At 46.5% G+C, this 17452-nt stretch overlaps 1 protein-coding gene across 28 annotated transcripts in view; it reads right to left on the bottom strand.

The window, feature by feature from the left end:
- The window catches only part of LOC121543687 (protocadherin alpha-C2), a 180698-nt gene that overhangs the window by 7666 nt on the left and 155580 nt on the right, over positions 1–17452 (bottom strand). For 27 of the 28 annotated variants that reach the window (XM_041853865.2, XM_041853835.2, XM_041853964.2 and 24 more), the window contains 2 exons: positions 13261–13319; positions 7796–7884 (listed from right to left, as the gene is read on the bottom strand). In XM_041853865.2, the coding sequence (XP_041709799.1) occupies positions 7796–7884; positions 13261–13319 (148 nt within the window). The remainder of the gene's footprint in view (positions 1–7795; positions 7885–13260; positions 13320–17452) is intronic. The other variant, XM_041853975.2, reaches the window with a different exon arrangement.

The raw sequence follows: 17452 nt of genomic DNA, 5'->3' as shown, positions 1-17452 counted from the left end.
TGAACAAGAAACCACAAACACAACGTGAAAGACAGATAGTTAAATATGGCTCCCAATCAGAGACAACGAGCCAACAGCTGACACTCGTTACCTCTGATTGGGAGTCACTCAAACAAAGAAATACAATAACCTAGAACCCACCACAAAACATAGAAACTAACACCCTGGCTCAACATACGAGAGTCCCCCGAGCCAGGGCGTGACAGTACCCCCCCCTAAAGGCGCGGACTCCGACCGCGCCAACGAAACACAACAGGGGAGGGACCGGGTGGGCACTCCGCCTAGGCGGCGGATCCGGCTCCAGTGGAACAGGCACGTGCCGTGCCGGACTGACGACGCACACCACTGGCTTGGTGTGGGAAACAGGCACGGGCCGTGCTGCACTGACGACGCACACCACTGGCTTGGTGTGGGGAGCAGGAGCGGGCCGGACAGGGCTGGCGACGCGCACCACAGACCTGGTGCGGAGAGCAGGAATGGGCAGAGCCGGGCTGACGAGACGCACCACAGACTTGACGCGGGGAGCAGGAATGGGCCGGACCGGGCTGGCGACGCGCACCACAGACCTGGTGCGGAGAGCAGGAACGGGCAGAGCCGGGCTGACGAGACGCACCACAGGCTTGATGCGGGGAGCAGGAATGGGCCGGACCGGGCTGGCGACGCGCACCACAGACCTGGTGCGGGGAGCAGGAACGGGCAGAGCCGGGCTGACGAGACGCACCACAGACTTGATGCGGGGAGCAGGAATGGGCCGGACTGGGCTGGCGACGCGCACCGCAGGTTCGGTGCGGGGAGCAGGAATAGACCGGACCGTACTGGGGACACACACCACTGGCTCCACACCGGGATCTGGAACGGGCCGGACCGGACTGGCAACACACGCCAGTACCTCTCGCCGTGCCTCCACACCTTCCATCCCCTCTTCTACCAGTAGCCCCCGTAACCCGGCGGCCTTCTCCGGCAACCCACTGGACCGCTCTATCGCGGCCTCCTGCTGGTCCGCCGTCGTGAGCCCCCCCCTAAAAATTTTTGGGGCGTCTCTCCTACCCGTGGACCACGTCTCCATATCCCTCGCCAGCTTCTCGCCCTTCTGCCATAATGTCAAGCCCTTGTCTTCCTCCCTCGGCTTGACCCAGTCCAGGAGGCGAAGGAGATCTGTGAGGGATCTCCCTGGCGACGGCTCCTGGACACGCTGCTTGGTCCCATCTTGGTGGTTTCTTCTGTCACTATCGCTTAAGGAGGGAGACCAACGCGCAGCGTTGAAGGTGAACATATTTTATTACTATAAATGATCACACGATCAAAAACACAAACGAAAACGTGACGTCTACGGTTTCACACAAACCGAAATGAACAAGAAACCACAAACACAACGTGAAAGACAGATAGTTAAATATGGCTCCCAATCAGAGACAACGAGCCAACAGCTGACACTCGTTACCTCTGATTGGGAGTCACTCAAACAAAGAAATACAATAACCTAGAACCCACCACAAAACATAGAAACTAACACCCTGGCTCAACATACGAGAGTCCCCCGAGCCAGGGCGTGACACAGTATATGAAAAGAAAAGGTGTGTACAGCAGTAGTTATTTGGGATGAGCCTTGACTAGAATACATTATATCCATATGAATGGGGGAAAACAGTATGTAAACATTATTTAAGTGACCAGTGTTCAATGACTCTATGTACATAGGGCAGCAGTCTCTAAGGTGCAGGGTAGAGTATCTTGTGGTAGTCGGCTAGAACAGTGACTAAGGCTCAGGGCAGGGTACTAGGCCGGCTAGTGGTGACTGTTGAACAGTCTATATGCCTGGAGATAGAAGCTGTTTATCAGTCTCTCGTCCCCAGCATTAATGCACATATACTGTGCATTAGATGGTAGCAGGGTGAACAGGCCGTGGCTTGGGTGGCTGAGGTCCTTAATGATCTTCTTGACCTTCCTGTGACTCTGGGTGCTGTAGATGTCCTGGAGGGCAGGCAGTGTGCCGCAGATGATGCGTTGGCCTGACTGCACCACCCTCTGGAGAACCCTGCGGTTGTGGACGTTGCAATTGCCTTACCAGGTGGTGATACAGCCCGACAGGATGCTCTCAATGGTGCATCTGCAGAAGTTTGTGAGGGTCTTACGGGTGGGCCAAGCCGAATTTCTTCAGCCTCCTGAGGTTGAACAGGCGCTTTTGCACCTTCTTCACCATGCTGTCTGTGTGGGTCATTTCAGGTTATCAGTGATGTGCATGCCGAGGAACGTGAAGCTTTTTACCCTTCCCACTGTGGCCCTGTCGATGTGGATGGGGGCGTGCTCCCTCTGCTGTCTCCTGAAGTCCACGATCAGCTCCTTCGTTTTGTTGACGTTGAGGGAGGGGTTATTTTCCTGCCACCACTCCGCCAGGGCTCTCACCTCCTCCCTGTAGGCTGTCTCATCATTGTTGGTAATCAATGATTACCACTGTTGTGTCGTCAGCAAACTTGATGAATGAATTGGAGACTCAGGCAGTCATGGGTGAACAGGAAGTACAGGAGGGGGCTGAGCATTATCTGATTTGTCGATGGCTGTTGCAGTGGAAAAAATCTCTCTTTCTCTCTCCCTCTCTCACTCGCCTCCCTCACTCACCCTTCCTCCCTCCCTCCCGCTCTAAGTCTCTCATTTCTTCTGACCTTTCGTCTAATCTAGCGTGAAACCTGGTCCAGCAAACACCCGTCCCTTCCAGTGATTGATAGAGAGTTAATTATGCCCATCACTGTTATGGCAACGTTACTGTGATTGGAAATTAAACAGCTTGTCAACCACTGATCATTAAGAGGCACATTAGTGATGGGAATGATTCGTTTTACACTAAGATGACCACAGCCTAACACCCTCTCTGTATATGTGTATCTCTCTCTGTTGCGTTTCTACATTTATCAGTCTCCTCCTCTTCCTCTCTGTCTTTACCAAAGATTAGAATCATAGCCTGACACACTCCAAGTATTTCATAACTTATACATAAACAGGGACTCTCTCTCTCTCTCTCTCTCTCTCTCTCTCTCTCAATTTTCACAGTGACTTAAATCATCCAGGAGCTCCACGATCCATCGGCCTCTTGGGCAGGAGCACAGCGCGGGGTTACATAACGAAGGGAGAAGGAGGAAGAGCAGAGAGAGGAAGTACAGGGATGCGAGTATGAAATGCGATCCACCCAGAAAGTCCGAAAAACTGCTACTAAAAATCATGAAGGTGCAGATTTTCTTTAGAGAGAGAGAGGCACTGCAGTGCTGGAGCATAATGGGTTGCTATGATAGCAAGCTCTCCGAGCTGGGACCACGCCCTTCTCTATCAAAACACCTGCGCTCCGTGTGTGTGCTTGTGACTGTGTGTGTGTATGTGTGCGTGCGTGCGTTAGTGTGTGTGTGATACTGCTGTCTCTTCAGAACCTAAATGTAATTCATGCGTCTGTATTTTTCTGCCTGTGCCTGGGTAGTGACAGGAGTATATGTGTGTCTGCATGAATCACCATATATTCCCCTAACTGGTAACCGCAAAATAGAGGAGCAAGTGTACGTGTGTATGTAAAAATAAATAATTGCGACTAGCTGTGTGTTTTTTATGAGTAATTAGAGTATGTGTTGATGACAGTGATTGTGTGTTTTTCTTCACTGTGTGTCACTCATGTGACAGATGGTGGAGACAAGCTCTCCCAAGAGACAGTCTTCAACAGCCTCACAAAGAGGAGCCACTGCCAAGTGTGGGTGTATGTGTGTGTGTGTGTGTGTGGCTCATCTAAATGAGAGCAGTGCTTCTAATGAGGATGATATAGTCATTAATAGTGGCATGACTATTAGCAGTATATTAGAAACGGATTTATTCTCAGTGAAGCAGAGAGAGAGAGAGAGAGAGAGAGAGAGAGAGAGAGAGAGAGAGAGAGAGAGAGAGAGAGAGAGAGAGAGAGAGAGAGGGGGGGGAGAGGGAGGGAGGGAGGGTGAGAAAATGAGGGGAGAGAGGACAAAAGAAACAGAGGCAGAAAATGAAATGGTGAGGGGCAGAAATTAAGCAAAAAAGGAGGACAGACTGAAGTCATCAGCAAAGATGGAAGGAAAGAGAGGGGGTGGAGGAGAGGAGGAAAATACAGAGAATGGAGGCATTTTTGGATGAGCAGAGAGGAACAACTTGGTCTAGGCTTCCCCTCCTGAGTTGGCTCTCCGCCCCAGGCAGGTTCCAGATAGTTCTATCCAACAGACCTTCCCACATAACAATACTACCACCACAGAGCCTCTGCTTGAGCAGCTGAACGCAGCATCCTCAACCCTCTATCTCTGCATTCATCCTATTAGAATTCTACGACTCCACCCTCCCCCAATCCAACCCAAGAATGTGCTGTGGTCATATGGTTGGACTCCAGGAGGCTGAATAAGGGAGAGTGACACAGGACGGACCACCTGCCGAGGAGCTTATTTCCGGAGGAGGGCACAGAACACCCCTTTCTCACCCTCTCTCACCCTTCCTCTCCCTTTCTCTCTTTCACCCTTCCTCCCCCTCTCTTGTCCTTTCTACCCTTTCTCCCTCATCCGCTGTCCTCTGTTTTGCCTCGTCAGGTGCAAGCTGCTGTTGACTCCTGTCCCCCCTCATCAAATCAGGCTTGTGTGTGTGTGTGTGTGCATGTGTGTGTGTATGTCCCTGTCATCAAATAGAGCAGTGATGCATAAAGACCTGCGATAAACCTGCCTCCACCTCTGCAGTACAGCACATCCCTGTGTATGTAGGTCAGTCTCCCTCTCTCCTTCCATCTCTCCCTCTCTCCTTTTTTTCCCTCGCCCTGCCATTCTCAGAACATTTCAGGCTAACACAACCTCTCCCACCTTTCTATCTAACACTTGTTTTTTCTTTTACCAACAGCCACCTCCCTATTTCTCTCTATTCACCTGCATTGCTTCAACCTCAGCCCACTCACGTCCATATTTCCATTTCCTTCTCCTTCTCTCTCTCTCTCCCTACATATCGCTCTTCTTACACCCTCTCTCTGCTCTCTTCATCTATCTCTCCTTCTCTCTCGACACTCTGTTCAGGGCTATGAATGGTTACCGTGGAAACTGCATCCTCCAGTGAAGCGGTAGGACTTGGGCGTCACAGCGACAGCGCTGATGCTGATGGAGAATAATGCTGCGAGCTTTCTCTCTCTCTCTCTCCCTCATTTTCTCTCACTCTCAGAGTCCAACCACTCTCCCCCAGCAACACGCTCTCCCCTAGTAACAGCAGCCTCATACCCCCTCCCTCTCTCCCTCCTCTCTCCTTTTCCCTCTGCCTCTTGCCTCTTTTTTCCAACTCTTTGTCACACACTCCCCCCTCTCTCCCCAGAGAATCGTTCAGATCCATCACAGCCCTCTGTGAATCCCTGTGCGTGCCCCTGCTTTAGAAACAGAGCCGTGAAATGGTGGGATGGAGGGAAGGAGAGAGGCGCAGAGAGAGGGAGAGAGGTGGCAGCATCCAGAATCCTGATTTCATTAATGTGAGTCTGTTAATCTGGGCGTAGGCTGGGCTCCATCTGTCATACCAGGAGCTACACACAAAGCAGGCAGGGAACACACACACACACACAGTCTCTCTCTCTCATACATAAAGATACATGCAGAAATACGCAAAACCACATACACACTCCTATACAAACATACACATCCGCACCAAACCACCCTGACGAAAACACAGGGGAAGAAACAGGGGCGTAGTCTACAGCTGTGGCTCTTTGTCTCACATCTAACAGGAATAAATAGACTCTGTCAGATGACACACACACACCCTGCAGTTGTAACAATCAACACTCAACACAACACTTCTCTTGTCTCACACTGCAGCAATATCTTAGAGTTACTTCAGGTCCAAACCTGCAGAAAGCAGACAAGCAACGACTGACTGACTGATCTGGTTATCATTAGACCAGGAGATGACTCATTCAATGAGTGTTATCATACCGGCTGACTGGATACCGGCTGACTGGACAGATCCATCTGCGTCCCTGTCTACATCCTCACTGTTACAACTTCCTGACATTTTTCAAATGTGGTCAATCGAATCACTCTACGTCCTAAAATGTGCCATTAGTCTTTTTAGACTCCATCCCCATTATTCCGACCCCCCAACGTTCATGCCCAGATGGCACTGATTCATTTAGTACCAATCTCTTTACTTTAAACCCCTCCCCACATTCAAATCCATCCAACCCCTTACTCTGTCGACTCCAGTATACACCCTCCCCATCTTGTCACCCCTTTCCACAACCCCTTAGTCAACTCCAGCCAACCCTACCCATGAAGTATGGCATCTCCACCCATTCAGTTTTCCTCCACTCACCATCCCCCGGATCAAGGCTGCAACTCCTCAGCCTGGGCAAGAAATCGATTGCAAAGCGGGGGAGGCAGTGTGTGAGAGAGAGAGAGAGAGAGAGAGAGAGAGAGAGAGAGAGAGAGATAGAGAGAGATAGAGAGAGAGAGAGAGAGAGAGAGAGAGAGAGAGAGAGAGAGAGAGAGAGAGAGAGAGAGAGAGAGAGAGAGAGAGGAGAGAGGAGAGCGAGTACTGTGTGTGTGGACAGTTGGTCAGGCAGCCCAAAACCTCCTGTCTATAATGGACAGAGAGCCGGTTCATTCCCTACATGCCTTAATTACAACAAATCACCTTTCTATCTCCTCAGTAATTGCACTGTCATCCCCACACCTGCCCTCCCTCTCTTTCTGTGTCCATCCATCTCTCTCACTCTTTTCGATCTCTCTGTATCCTCCAAAATCTCTTCATGTTCTACTCCGCTCTTGTTAATCGCCTCTCATTCTATCTCTACTCCCACTCTCTCCCTGCCTCCCTCCCTCCTTCCATCCTTGCTACATAACACATTCCAGCTGAGTTCCTCTCCACCCAAACACATTTCTATTCCGGAAGGTACTGACCTTGAGTCAGAGGTGAATGCTTCTTGTGCGGTCATAATGAGCATGCTAATGAGGTAGAGAGCATCCGAGAGCAGGAAGCTACGACCCTTCTCATCATCCAGGAAGTACAGAAGTGACAAGAACAGTCACCAGGGTTACGAGACGTGGGGGATGAATGCGGTTTTGGCAAAAAGGCAAGTTTACATTGCATCACATTGGGGTGTGTACGGGAGAGAGAGAGAGAGAGCGAGGGAGAGAGAGAGAGAGAGAGAGAGAGAGAGAGAGAGAGAGAGAGAGAGAGAGAGAGAGAGAGAGAGAGAGAGAGATAGAGATAGAGATAGAGAGAGAGAGACTACAGAGAGGAAGAATGTAATCAGAGTCGTATTCAAGGTTAATATGTCTGTGTTGATGTCTCTGAGGCTCAGCTCTCTAAGCCTCTTTAAACAACCTGATGTTTATCAGATCATCTATTCTATTGACTCCTTTCTCTCTCTCTGTGTTGTTCTCCGTTCCCTCTCTTCCTGTTACAGATACCAATCTCCGCCCACAGAACAGTGTAATTTCCTCTCTGATTGGATAAGGGCAGTGAGCAGGAGTCAGGGTGATGGAGAACCTGATCTCTCCCCTTAGTTATGCTGTAGTTGGTCTGGTTTAAACTGTGTCAGTCAAAGTCTGAGGTAGTTTTAGTTATTCTAGGTTGGGCTAAACTGGTCTGGATAGTTCTGGGTAGGTCTGCCTTAGCTAGTCTGGTTTATTCTGCTTATGTCTGGGTTGATCTTCAATAGTCTGAGTTGTTCTGCATTGGTCTGAGTAGCTCAGGGTCTTAGTCTGGTTGTACTCAGCTTTGGTCTGGTTTGGTCAGGGTCAGAGTGGTTCAGTGTGTGGTGTAGTGGCCTGGCTCTTACCTCCGGGGGCGCTAGACACGGTCGGCCAGTTCTGGACCAGAACCCCCTGGGCTCCCTGCATCACTGACGACTCCTCCATGTGCACTGAGCTGTAACATAACACACACACTCTGAGGTTACACACTGGAGAAACATCCAACACACACATTCTCAGAGCTTACAGAGTCTAGAGAAATATAACACACACACACACAGTCTGATGGTACAGTATATATTGAGAGAGTTTCTCTCATAAATACACAAAAACACACCCTTTCACTCTCAAACAAATCACACACACGTTTTCTGGGTGAACTCCATTATATTATCTATCACAGGGCCATTAAGCAGCAGCAGCTATAAGCTTCTGTGGACCCAGTTCTTTCTCGCTCCACAAGTTTCCTATAATACAGAGCATTACTAAATTAAGCCATGGCAGGAAACCGCAGGGTGTGTGTGTGTGTGTGTGTGTGTGTGTGTGTGTGTGTGTGTGTGTGTGTGTGTGTGTGTGTGTGTGTGTGTGTGTGTTATACACAGTCAGTAGTGGGGGTCTCAGGAGGGGGTCAGGCAATTCCATCTCAGGAACTCAAACGGGCCCCTGGATTAGGATTAAACAGTAGTCACCCTGCATATTCACACCACTCCCTGGATTAGGGATTACAGATGGGTGCTCTTACATTTTCACACCCACCCCAGGGATTTCAGCACCCCTCCCACTAAAATGTACTGAGCTCTGCACTGTGTTAAAACAGCGACAGGCTGCTGCCAAATACAGCAAATGTACAGAACCTTAAACACACACACAGACCCTTGCCATGAATGTAAAGGGATGAGATTCCACTAAATCTAAATGTCCTCTATTCAAACTATGATTACGTGTTTTAATCATGAAAGGGTTCAGGGACATTTCATGTCGCTTTTGAAACAATCTTCCAGTATAATCTATCCAATAAGGGCAGCACTTCCTAGAATATTGAGACGCAGAGAAGGGTTTTACTTGAGGAAGATAAAAAAAACACTGTCTAGACTTTCTCTTTATTGTGTTAACAGATGTTAAATCCAATCAAGTGTATTCTTAAATCCTTTTTGACATCAGCAGATATCACAAAGTGCTTATACAGAAACAAGAGCAAGCAATGCAGATGTAGAAGCACGGTGGCTAGGAAAAAATCCCTAGAAAGGCAGGAACCAAGGAAGAAACCTAGAGAGGAACCAGGGTGAGTGAAACATACTGGCAGAGCTAACACTGTGGAGAGCGCTGTGTGTGCTAAATGCAGCACTCTGCCGATATTAGCCCGTGCATATGGTTTTAAGGCGGTGCTCTCCCTCTTTCAATCCCCATGCGCTGCTGCTGTTCCATTTTGAATCCTTGTCTCCTCTCCTCCCATTTGTCCCTGCCTGGAAAACTGGGTCTCGCAAAGTTTAGTCTCACTGAGGTCAGCTGAGAAGAAACCGTTCCCTCACTTCAGCTGGAGTCCCTTTCTTTTTCTCTGTCTCTCTCTCACTGTATTTCTCTCTCTGTCCCACACACACACACACATACTTGGAAGTGCCCAATGTGTGATTGAATACTAGATCGCATACTACAATTCTCAGTGTTTTCACCTGCCTCTATACTGCAAAACGTCAATGGTGGAACACACGGATATTTTCTCCATAGGGTAAAAGTGAAACTATTGAAATAGATAATAGTTGAACATTTAAGAGAGACATAATGAAGGGAAGGAGTCTGGGAGGAGGCAGCAGTATTGCCACCATTTTAGTTGCACTTCTTCTCCAGGCTCTTCACACACTGTCTGGCCATCTGCGTGCACACGTGTGCATGTGCGTGTGTGTGTGTGGTTGTCTGTGTGTGCATGTACACCCCCAAGGTCAGGCAATCACAGCTCAATCCCCATCCTCTCCTTGCACTTCTCCTATCTGATTCCCTCTCTCCCTCACCCATTATCTCTTTATTCATTTCTCCCTTCCCCCTCTCCCTCTCTTTCTTTCTTTGCAATTTTTCTCTCCTCTGACATCTCTATTCCATCAGCTGTATTGAAATGTGTGTGTGTGTGTGTGTGTGTGTAAAGGTCCTCCTGCCTTTCTGTAATGGTGTAAGGAGATGAATAGAGATTTGGCAGGGTGGCCATTTTAAGTGCTGTGTAGAGCTGGAGTCATCAAGATTCACTGATCAATTATTAATGGGGAACACTGGACCGAAAACATGTTCCTTCAGTTAATGCCTGTATCTCTCATTGTCAGTAGCGTGTATTCATGGATGCCAAGGGAAGCCAGGCTTCCCCAGAAAAATTACCAAGAAAAAAATATACAAAATAATGTATCTGTCGTCTCTTTGTTTTTCATAGTTTTCGTTCAATTCACAAGAAAGCATCCGAGCGAGCAAAACAGCGCCCCTCTGTCTCTGTATGTGTAGGCCATCTATCTGATGCTGTCTGGTCATAAAGAGTATGACATTGTTGCCGCCCATAGCATTGAATGCAAGGGAAGCCAGCGAGCATTTGGCCTCCCTTGATTCAAAAAAGTATAAAATAATAGCCAATCAGCGTTGAGCTAAACCGAATGAGCTCAACTGTGAATGGTCGTGGCACACCCAAAAAAGTGGATTTGGCTTCACTCCTATCACATCACATCGCATCAAGAGAAATATGTAATTGACAGAAACAACTTCAATTGTTGCATCTCGTTGTGTTGTTGTCCTCCGGTGGCTAGCTAGCTAACTAAAATTGTCCCTTTCCTAAATTATCCATGGATGGAGATAGGAATTTGGACGTGTGGTTTTACTTAATTCTCCCTACTGGCCAATGATTATAATGGTGATTCTGATCCAACCATAAATTCATACATTGTGCCCCTGGACTGAGAGGATGGAAGTTCAATATGTAGTTAGATGTAGAAGGCTAATATTAACTAGCTAATGTTGCCCTGGCATTTTAGCCAGGTAGCCTAGGGACAACAAAAAATGTAAGTGTGTACTGTATGACAGAGTCATAGACTGTTTCATCAACATGAAAGAGGAGGATGGTATTTGCGTTTCTCTACAAGTAGGGTGAGTCAACATGTTTTTTCTACTTGCACGCACACGCACGCGCACGCACACGCACACACACGCACACACACACAAATCAGTACCATGGACAGCCACATCATATGTAGCTTACGTTAATTGGACTAAATTGTTTTTGGTATATTTTAGTTGTCACTGTATTAGACGAAGCATAGGTGATTTGATGATGCTGAAATGTTGAAGTTGAAATGGTGCTGGAATAGTGGAGGCAGCTCATGTTTTCTTTGCAACTTGCGGTAGCTCGCCGTGGTTCTAAATCAATAGTTCTTTAGTAGTCCAAAAATGATGGAAACATGAACTTGCTTGACCATGCTGTAGGTCATGTAACTGTTTGTTATATACAATATGTTTTGTGGACTTCACCCGACAGATGTTGCTCTCCGGTTTTGTAATGAAACAAAGTGTGATTGAATTTATTCTGCCACTGTGTCTTCTTATTGTCTCTGCCTTAGGCCTATATATCACATTGTCAAGGCATATGAAGTAACAGGTTATAGAGCAAGCAACGCAAGTATCACAACACATAGGTTGTAATATGGCTTATTTCTCTGGTTTGGCTTCCCCAGTGATTTTACACACGCACCTCTATTGCTCAATGTCTCACTTTCTCCTTGTGTCCCTCTAAATGTCTCTTCTTCTTTCTGAAAGGCAATCAGCCTGCCTGTCTGCCTGTCTGTCTGTCTGATGGTTAGTTCATCCCATCTATCTATCTATCTATCTATCTATCTATCTATCTACCTATCTATCTATCTATCTATCTATCTATCTATCTATCTATCTATCTATCTATCTATCTATCTATCTATCTATCTATCATCTATCTATCTATCTATCTATCTATCTATCTATCTATCTATCTATCTATCTATCTATCTATCTATCTATCTATCTATCTATCTATCTATCTATCTATCTATCTATCTATCTATCTATCTATCTATCTATCTATCTATCTATCTATGCCTGTCATTATTACAACCAGTGCAGTACAAGTGAACCCATAGACACACTAGTTTCTAGCTGAGCAGGGTCCATTATTACAGAGAAATAGATTTATGGCTGTAAAACTAGGTCGAATTCATTACTCAAAAAAATGTTTCAAACAAACTGTAATCTCAGTAGAGTATAAATAGATAAATCAACAGCTCAGATTGGGGAGGGAGGGGAGGAGGAGGAGAGACGGATAAAGGGCTCCATGCTAAAGTGACACGAGCGATTGAATGTATTAGAATTATTTGCTCAAGCACATTAACTCTCATTAAACCCTGCTGTAATTATGAGGGAATCGGTGTAACCAATGACACTCAGATGTTAAACTTGTATTTATCTGACACACATACACACACACACACACACACACACACACACACACACACAATAGACAGACACAAACAATAAATGATAAATCATAAAACAATGACAAACACACACACACACACATTGACCCTGATGAACCATGTCTCTGGACAGACAGACAGACAGACGTTGTTTACAGGGAGTTATGAAAGCGTTGTCCGTTCTGTCATCTCTCATGTCCCTCATCACTGCTGCAATGCTGTCCGCCATGGCCGGAGGGAAAGACTTCTGTGTGTGTGTGTGTGTGTGTGTGTGTGTGTGTGTAAGGTGCGGTGGCAGATGACCTACTTCTGTTTTTCCCCGACGGAGGGACTGGTCCGCCAGTCATCCTCCATTCATGAGATCGGCACTGCAGCAGACCAGTGTGTGTGTATGTGTGTGTGTGTGTATGTGTGTGTGTGTATGCGGGGGTACTATGAGATCACCTGGACGCAGTGCAGTGGGCGATGTGGTTCGCCTGGCTACCCCTGGCTTGTTAAGCCTGGTTCTGCTCATTAACTTGGCCCCTCCCTCTCATTAGCATGCTCCTTGTTTGGGTCAAGCCCAGACTATCCCAGAGCAGCTAGTGGCCCAATGGCTCATGGGTAATGTGATCCCTGCGTTGTGTTGTGCATTCCCAATGTCCCGACAGGCCATATTTCCACCCTCCTCTCCATCCCTCTCTCCATCCCCCCTCTGTCCCTCTCTCCATCCCTCCCTCCGTCCCTTTAGTCTATCACTGACCCCCTGATTACCCCTCGCTCTCTGTCGGTCTGCTACTGTCTAATTGCCAAGCTGATAGAATAATGTAGAACAGATGTTAAAAACAGGACAATATCTGGTTTAATTGTAATGTATTGACTCAGAAGGAAATTCTTCTGTTGTGCTATGGTGTTTGGTATCCATTTTAATTAAACAAGCAGCATTGTGAGTAGTACTTATAGTGGAGGGGAATGGGTAAAGTAACATATGATTTATGAGGGATTAAAAGGAATGGAATACTGGTGAATTATGAATCATGAAGTAACATTCTAATGGACAGTGGGCACTTATTGAGGAATGGTAAAAGGTTATATGTGCTTACCTCTGCATCCCAGCCCTAAGTGAGGCAGAGTAACGCCAGTCTGAATTGGGCACATTGGGCTGTGAGAGAGAGAGAGAGAAATGTATTGAGTCTTAGGTACTGCAAGAGATCACACAGGCAAAACCCAATATCTTCTCATGAATAAGTCATGGCATGAACCACAAGTACAGTGCCTTGCAAAAGTATTCATCCCCCTTCATGTTTTTCCTATTTTGTTGCATTACAACCTGTAATTTAAATGGATTTTTATTTGAATTTCATACACAAAATAGTCCAAATTGGTGAAGTAAAATGAAAAAAATTACTTGTATCAAAAAATTCTAAAAAATAAATAACGGAAAAGTGGTGCGTGCATATGTATTCACCCCCTTTGCTATGAAGCCCCTAAACAAGATTGGGTGCAACCAATTACCTTCAGAAGTCACATAATTAGTTAAATAAAGTCCACCTGTGCGCAATCTAAGTGTCACATGATCTCAGTATATATACACCTGTTCTAAAAGGCCCCAGTCTGCAACACCACTAAGCAAGGGGCACCACCAAGCAAGCAGCACCATGAAGACCAAGGAGCTCTCCAAACAGGTCAGGGACAAAGTTGTGGAGAAGTACAGATCAGGGTTGGGTTATAAAAAAATATCAGAAATTTTGAACATCCCACGGAGCACCATTAAATCCATAATAAAAACAATGGAAAGAATATGGCACCACAACAAACCTGCCAAGAGAGGGCCGCCCACCAAAACTCACGGACCAGGCAAGGAGGGCATTAATCAGAGAGGCAACAAAGAGACCAAAGATAACCCTGAAGGAGCTGCAAAGCTCCACAGCGGAGATTGGAGTATCTGTCCATAGGACCACTTTAAGCCGTACACCCCACAAAGCTGGGCTTTATGGAAGAGTGGCCAGAAAAAAGCCATTGCTTAAAGAAAAAATAAGCAAACACGTTTGGTGTTCGCCAAAAGGCATGTGGGAGACTCACCAAACATATGGAAGAAGGTACTCTGGTCAGATGAGACTAAAATCCCCACAGCATGTTTTTCATCGGCAGGGACTGGGAAACTGGTCAGAATTTAAGGAATGATGGATGGAGCTAAATACAGGGAAATTCTTGAGGGAAACTTGTTTTAGTCTTCCAGAGATTTTAGACTGGGACGGAGGTTCACCTTCCAGCAGGACAATGACCCTAAGCATACTGCTAAAGCAACACTTGAGTGGTTTAAGGGGAAACATTTAAATGTCTTGGAATGGCCTAGTCAAAGCCCAGACCTCAATCTAATTGAGAATCTGTGGTATGACTTAAAGATTGCTGTACACCAGCGGAACCCATCCAACTTGAAGGAGCTGGAGCAGTTTTGCCTTGAAGAATGGGCAAAAATCCCAGTGGCGAGATGTGCCAAGCTTATAGAGACATACCCCAAGAGACTTGCAGCTGTAATTGCTGCAAAAGGTGGCTCTACAAAGTATTGACTTTGGGGGGGGTTGAATAGTTATGCACGCTCAAGTTCAGTTTTTTTGTCTTATTTCTTGTTTGTTTCACAATAAAAAATATTTGCATCTTCAAAGTGGTAGGCATGTTGTGTAAATCAAATTATACAAACCCCCAAAAAATCAATTTTAATTCCAGGTTGTAAGGCAACAAAATAGGAAAAATGCCAAGGGGGGTGAATACTTTCGCAAGCCACTGTATGTGCACACACACACACACTCATCATGAAGGCAACAGCTTGCATCTGCCTGTGGAGAGAAATTAGTGATGAGTTGCGCTGGACCTCCCTGCTCCCCTCCTCTTCCCTCCTCCTTTCCTCCATTCCTCTTCCCCTCTTCCCTCCTCCCTGTCCTATTTGAGAGTGATGACTTTGAGAGATAAGCCTGTTCACAGAGTGCCCAGACCAGACCGGTCCCCTGACCCTGCCTCTCTGCCACAGTCCCTCAGGTCACCCCCTTCCTGGGTCAAACCACTCAGCTTCAGGTGGTAAGCTCCGTTACCATGGAGACCCAACGGAATTCTCACATTGCTGTTTGTGATGAAGGGCTCCATCAGGGCTGCAACTGTCCACCTCTCCACCTTTCCTCTTCCTCTCTCTTTCTATCACTCTTTCGCTCTGAATGTCCTTCTTACTCATTTAATATTTTATTTATTTTAGCATGTATTAGGCATGGTTGAAGGAGCTGGGAAAATGCTAGCCCCAATCTACCGGCCTCATTCATCTCAGTATTCTCTTATCTCTATATTCTCCATTTTATACCCAGCTGTTGCTCCCTCTCTTTCCTTTTATTTTCATTTTCCCCTCTGATCAAAACGTTGAGTGTCACAGTCACAGTATCAGTCTGAGCTGGTCTGACAGACCTCACCATGGTAACCACATGGATCCCCCACCCCATCTCTCCTCAACTCCCTCTGTTTAAGGTCACAGGTGGAGGAGGAGAGGTGAGGGGGAGGCGAAATCAGTTTAACCCCCTCAGGCCTGCACCTGGAGAGAGAATAAATGTGACATCCCTATCACAACAGAGCCGTGAGAGAGGTGCATGAAACGGCCATAACCTCTGTCTGCAGGCTCTGTCTGTAGTGACATCATCAGGTGAACTATGAATACCAGCCAACACTTGGGGATGTGTCCAAGTAGATACTGTAACATGTTTTAAAAAACACAATTCTTACTGTAAAAGGTTCATGGAAATGTATGTGTCATATAGTGAAACTATATGATATGAGACGTCCACCTCATTATAATGTTCTAAACCTGAGATGGTCACAGTATGGTGATCTAAACACATCTGATTCTGGACCAGTGGTAGGAACAAGCTTTACCTTCTTCACAGTGTTGACCCATTTCCTGTGCAATACAAATGTTAACTTCCTGGAGATGGAAAATCAACCGTAGTCTCTCCAAGCAGCACATTCATCACCCTGAAATCCAATATGTGGCCCTAATGAGAAAGGCCTGGTATTCCTCCAGGAGTCATTCAGACATCCCATCACATAATCTACATCCACAGGGAAACAGACCGCTCAACAATCTACAGCAGCACACGGTCACACCCATCAGCACTCCAACAAGAACACAGTATATACCTCAGAGTTTCAGAGAAACCATATTTGTATTAATGTTGCGTAAAATCCACAAAGACGTGCATCTTATGGAGCAGTGATAAACTCTATACCGGTCTTGCAAATCCAAAGATAAAATAGACTTTGTTAGCACAACCAAGGATGGAAATAGGCTTCACACCTGAACAGCCCACACATTTTAACACTCCAAAGCCTTACAGTAAGAGACAGACTTAACACTCCACTCTAACACTCATAAATAAGAGAGACAGACTTCATACAAAAGAGGGTAGACTCCTTAGAAATAAAAACGGCATCATTAAGCATTTGCCCTGGAGTAACTTGTTGGGGGAGTGGTCTGGCCGTCCTTACATGTGCATGTGTAAATTTGAACAGACTCCCACTAACACTGCAGGTTAGAGAGGAGCATCTGGACTCTAAACACATCTGCAGTTTGACGCACTCCCACTGGAGGACACACTCACACATACAGGCTCTGAGTATATCAGCACCGCCCAGTGAAAGGACATACACACAGGTCGTGGGCGCGATAATGGAGAGCTGATATTGTGAATTTGAATTTGGTATCTGTACTCCCTTCCTCCCTACCTAGCTGTGTGGACACAAATGAGGGACTTAACGAGGCCCTGGGTTTTTTATTTCTCTCTCTGCCTCTGAGTGGACACCCCCCGCATGGATACAGCGCTCGCACCTCCACCATCGACGCCTTGTCCAATCACCTTGCTTTCCCCGTCCTCACGGAACCGAGAAATGTGTCGCTGCCAGTTAATTACACAGCTAGAACAAACATGACTGGCATTTAATGAGGAAAAATGCCGGGGGATAGAGATGCAATTACCTGAACATTGCTTTACTTCTCCCTTTTCATCCCCTATCCCTACCCCCTCCTCATTTCCTCTTCAATCATTTTTATTTTGGCCAACAATAATGGGCAGCACACAATCCAGCTATTTCTGGATGCGTTATAAATATTTTGTATAATTTCAGCCAGTAGTTTTGAAAGTAGCGCTCATGGGCAAAAACCGGTCCCAGAAAGTGTTTCACAATTTTGTAAAATGGCATCCATTTTGTATATGTTACGTCCTGAATTTGTTTTGCGAAATAATAATAATTAAATTATTG

Source organism: Coregonus clupeaformis, chromosome 3 (genome assembly GCF_020615455.1).
Source record: "Coregonus clupeaformis isolate EN_2021a chromosome 3, ASM2061545v1, whole genome shotgun sequence".
Classification (NCBI taxonomy): Eukaryota; Metazoa; Chordata; class Actinopteri; order Salmoniformes; family Salmonidae; genus Coregonus; species Coregonus clupeaformis.
Note: the sequence above shows the minus strand (reverse complement) of the source record. Positions and strands in the feature narration are given on the sequence as shown.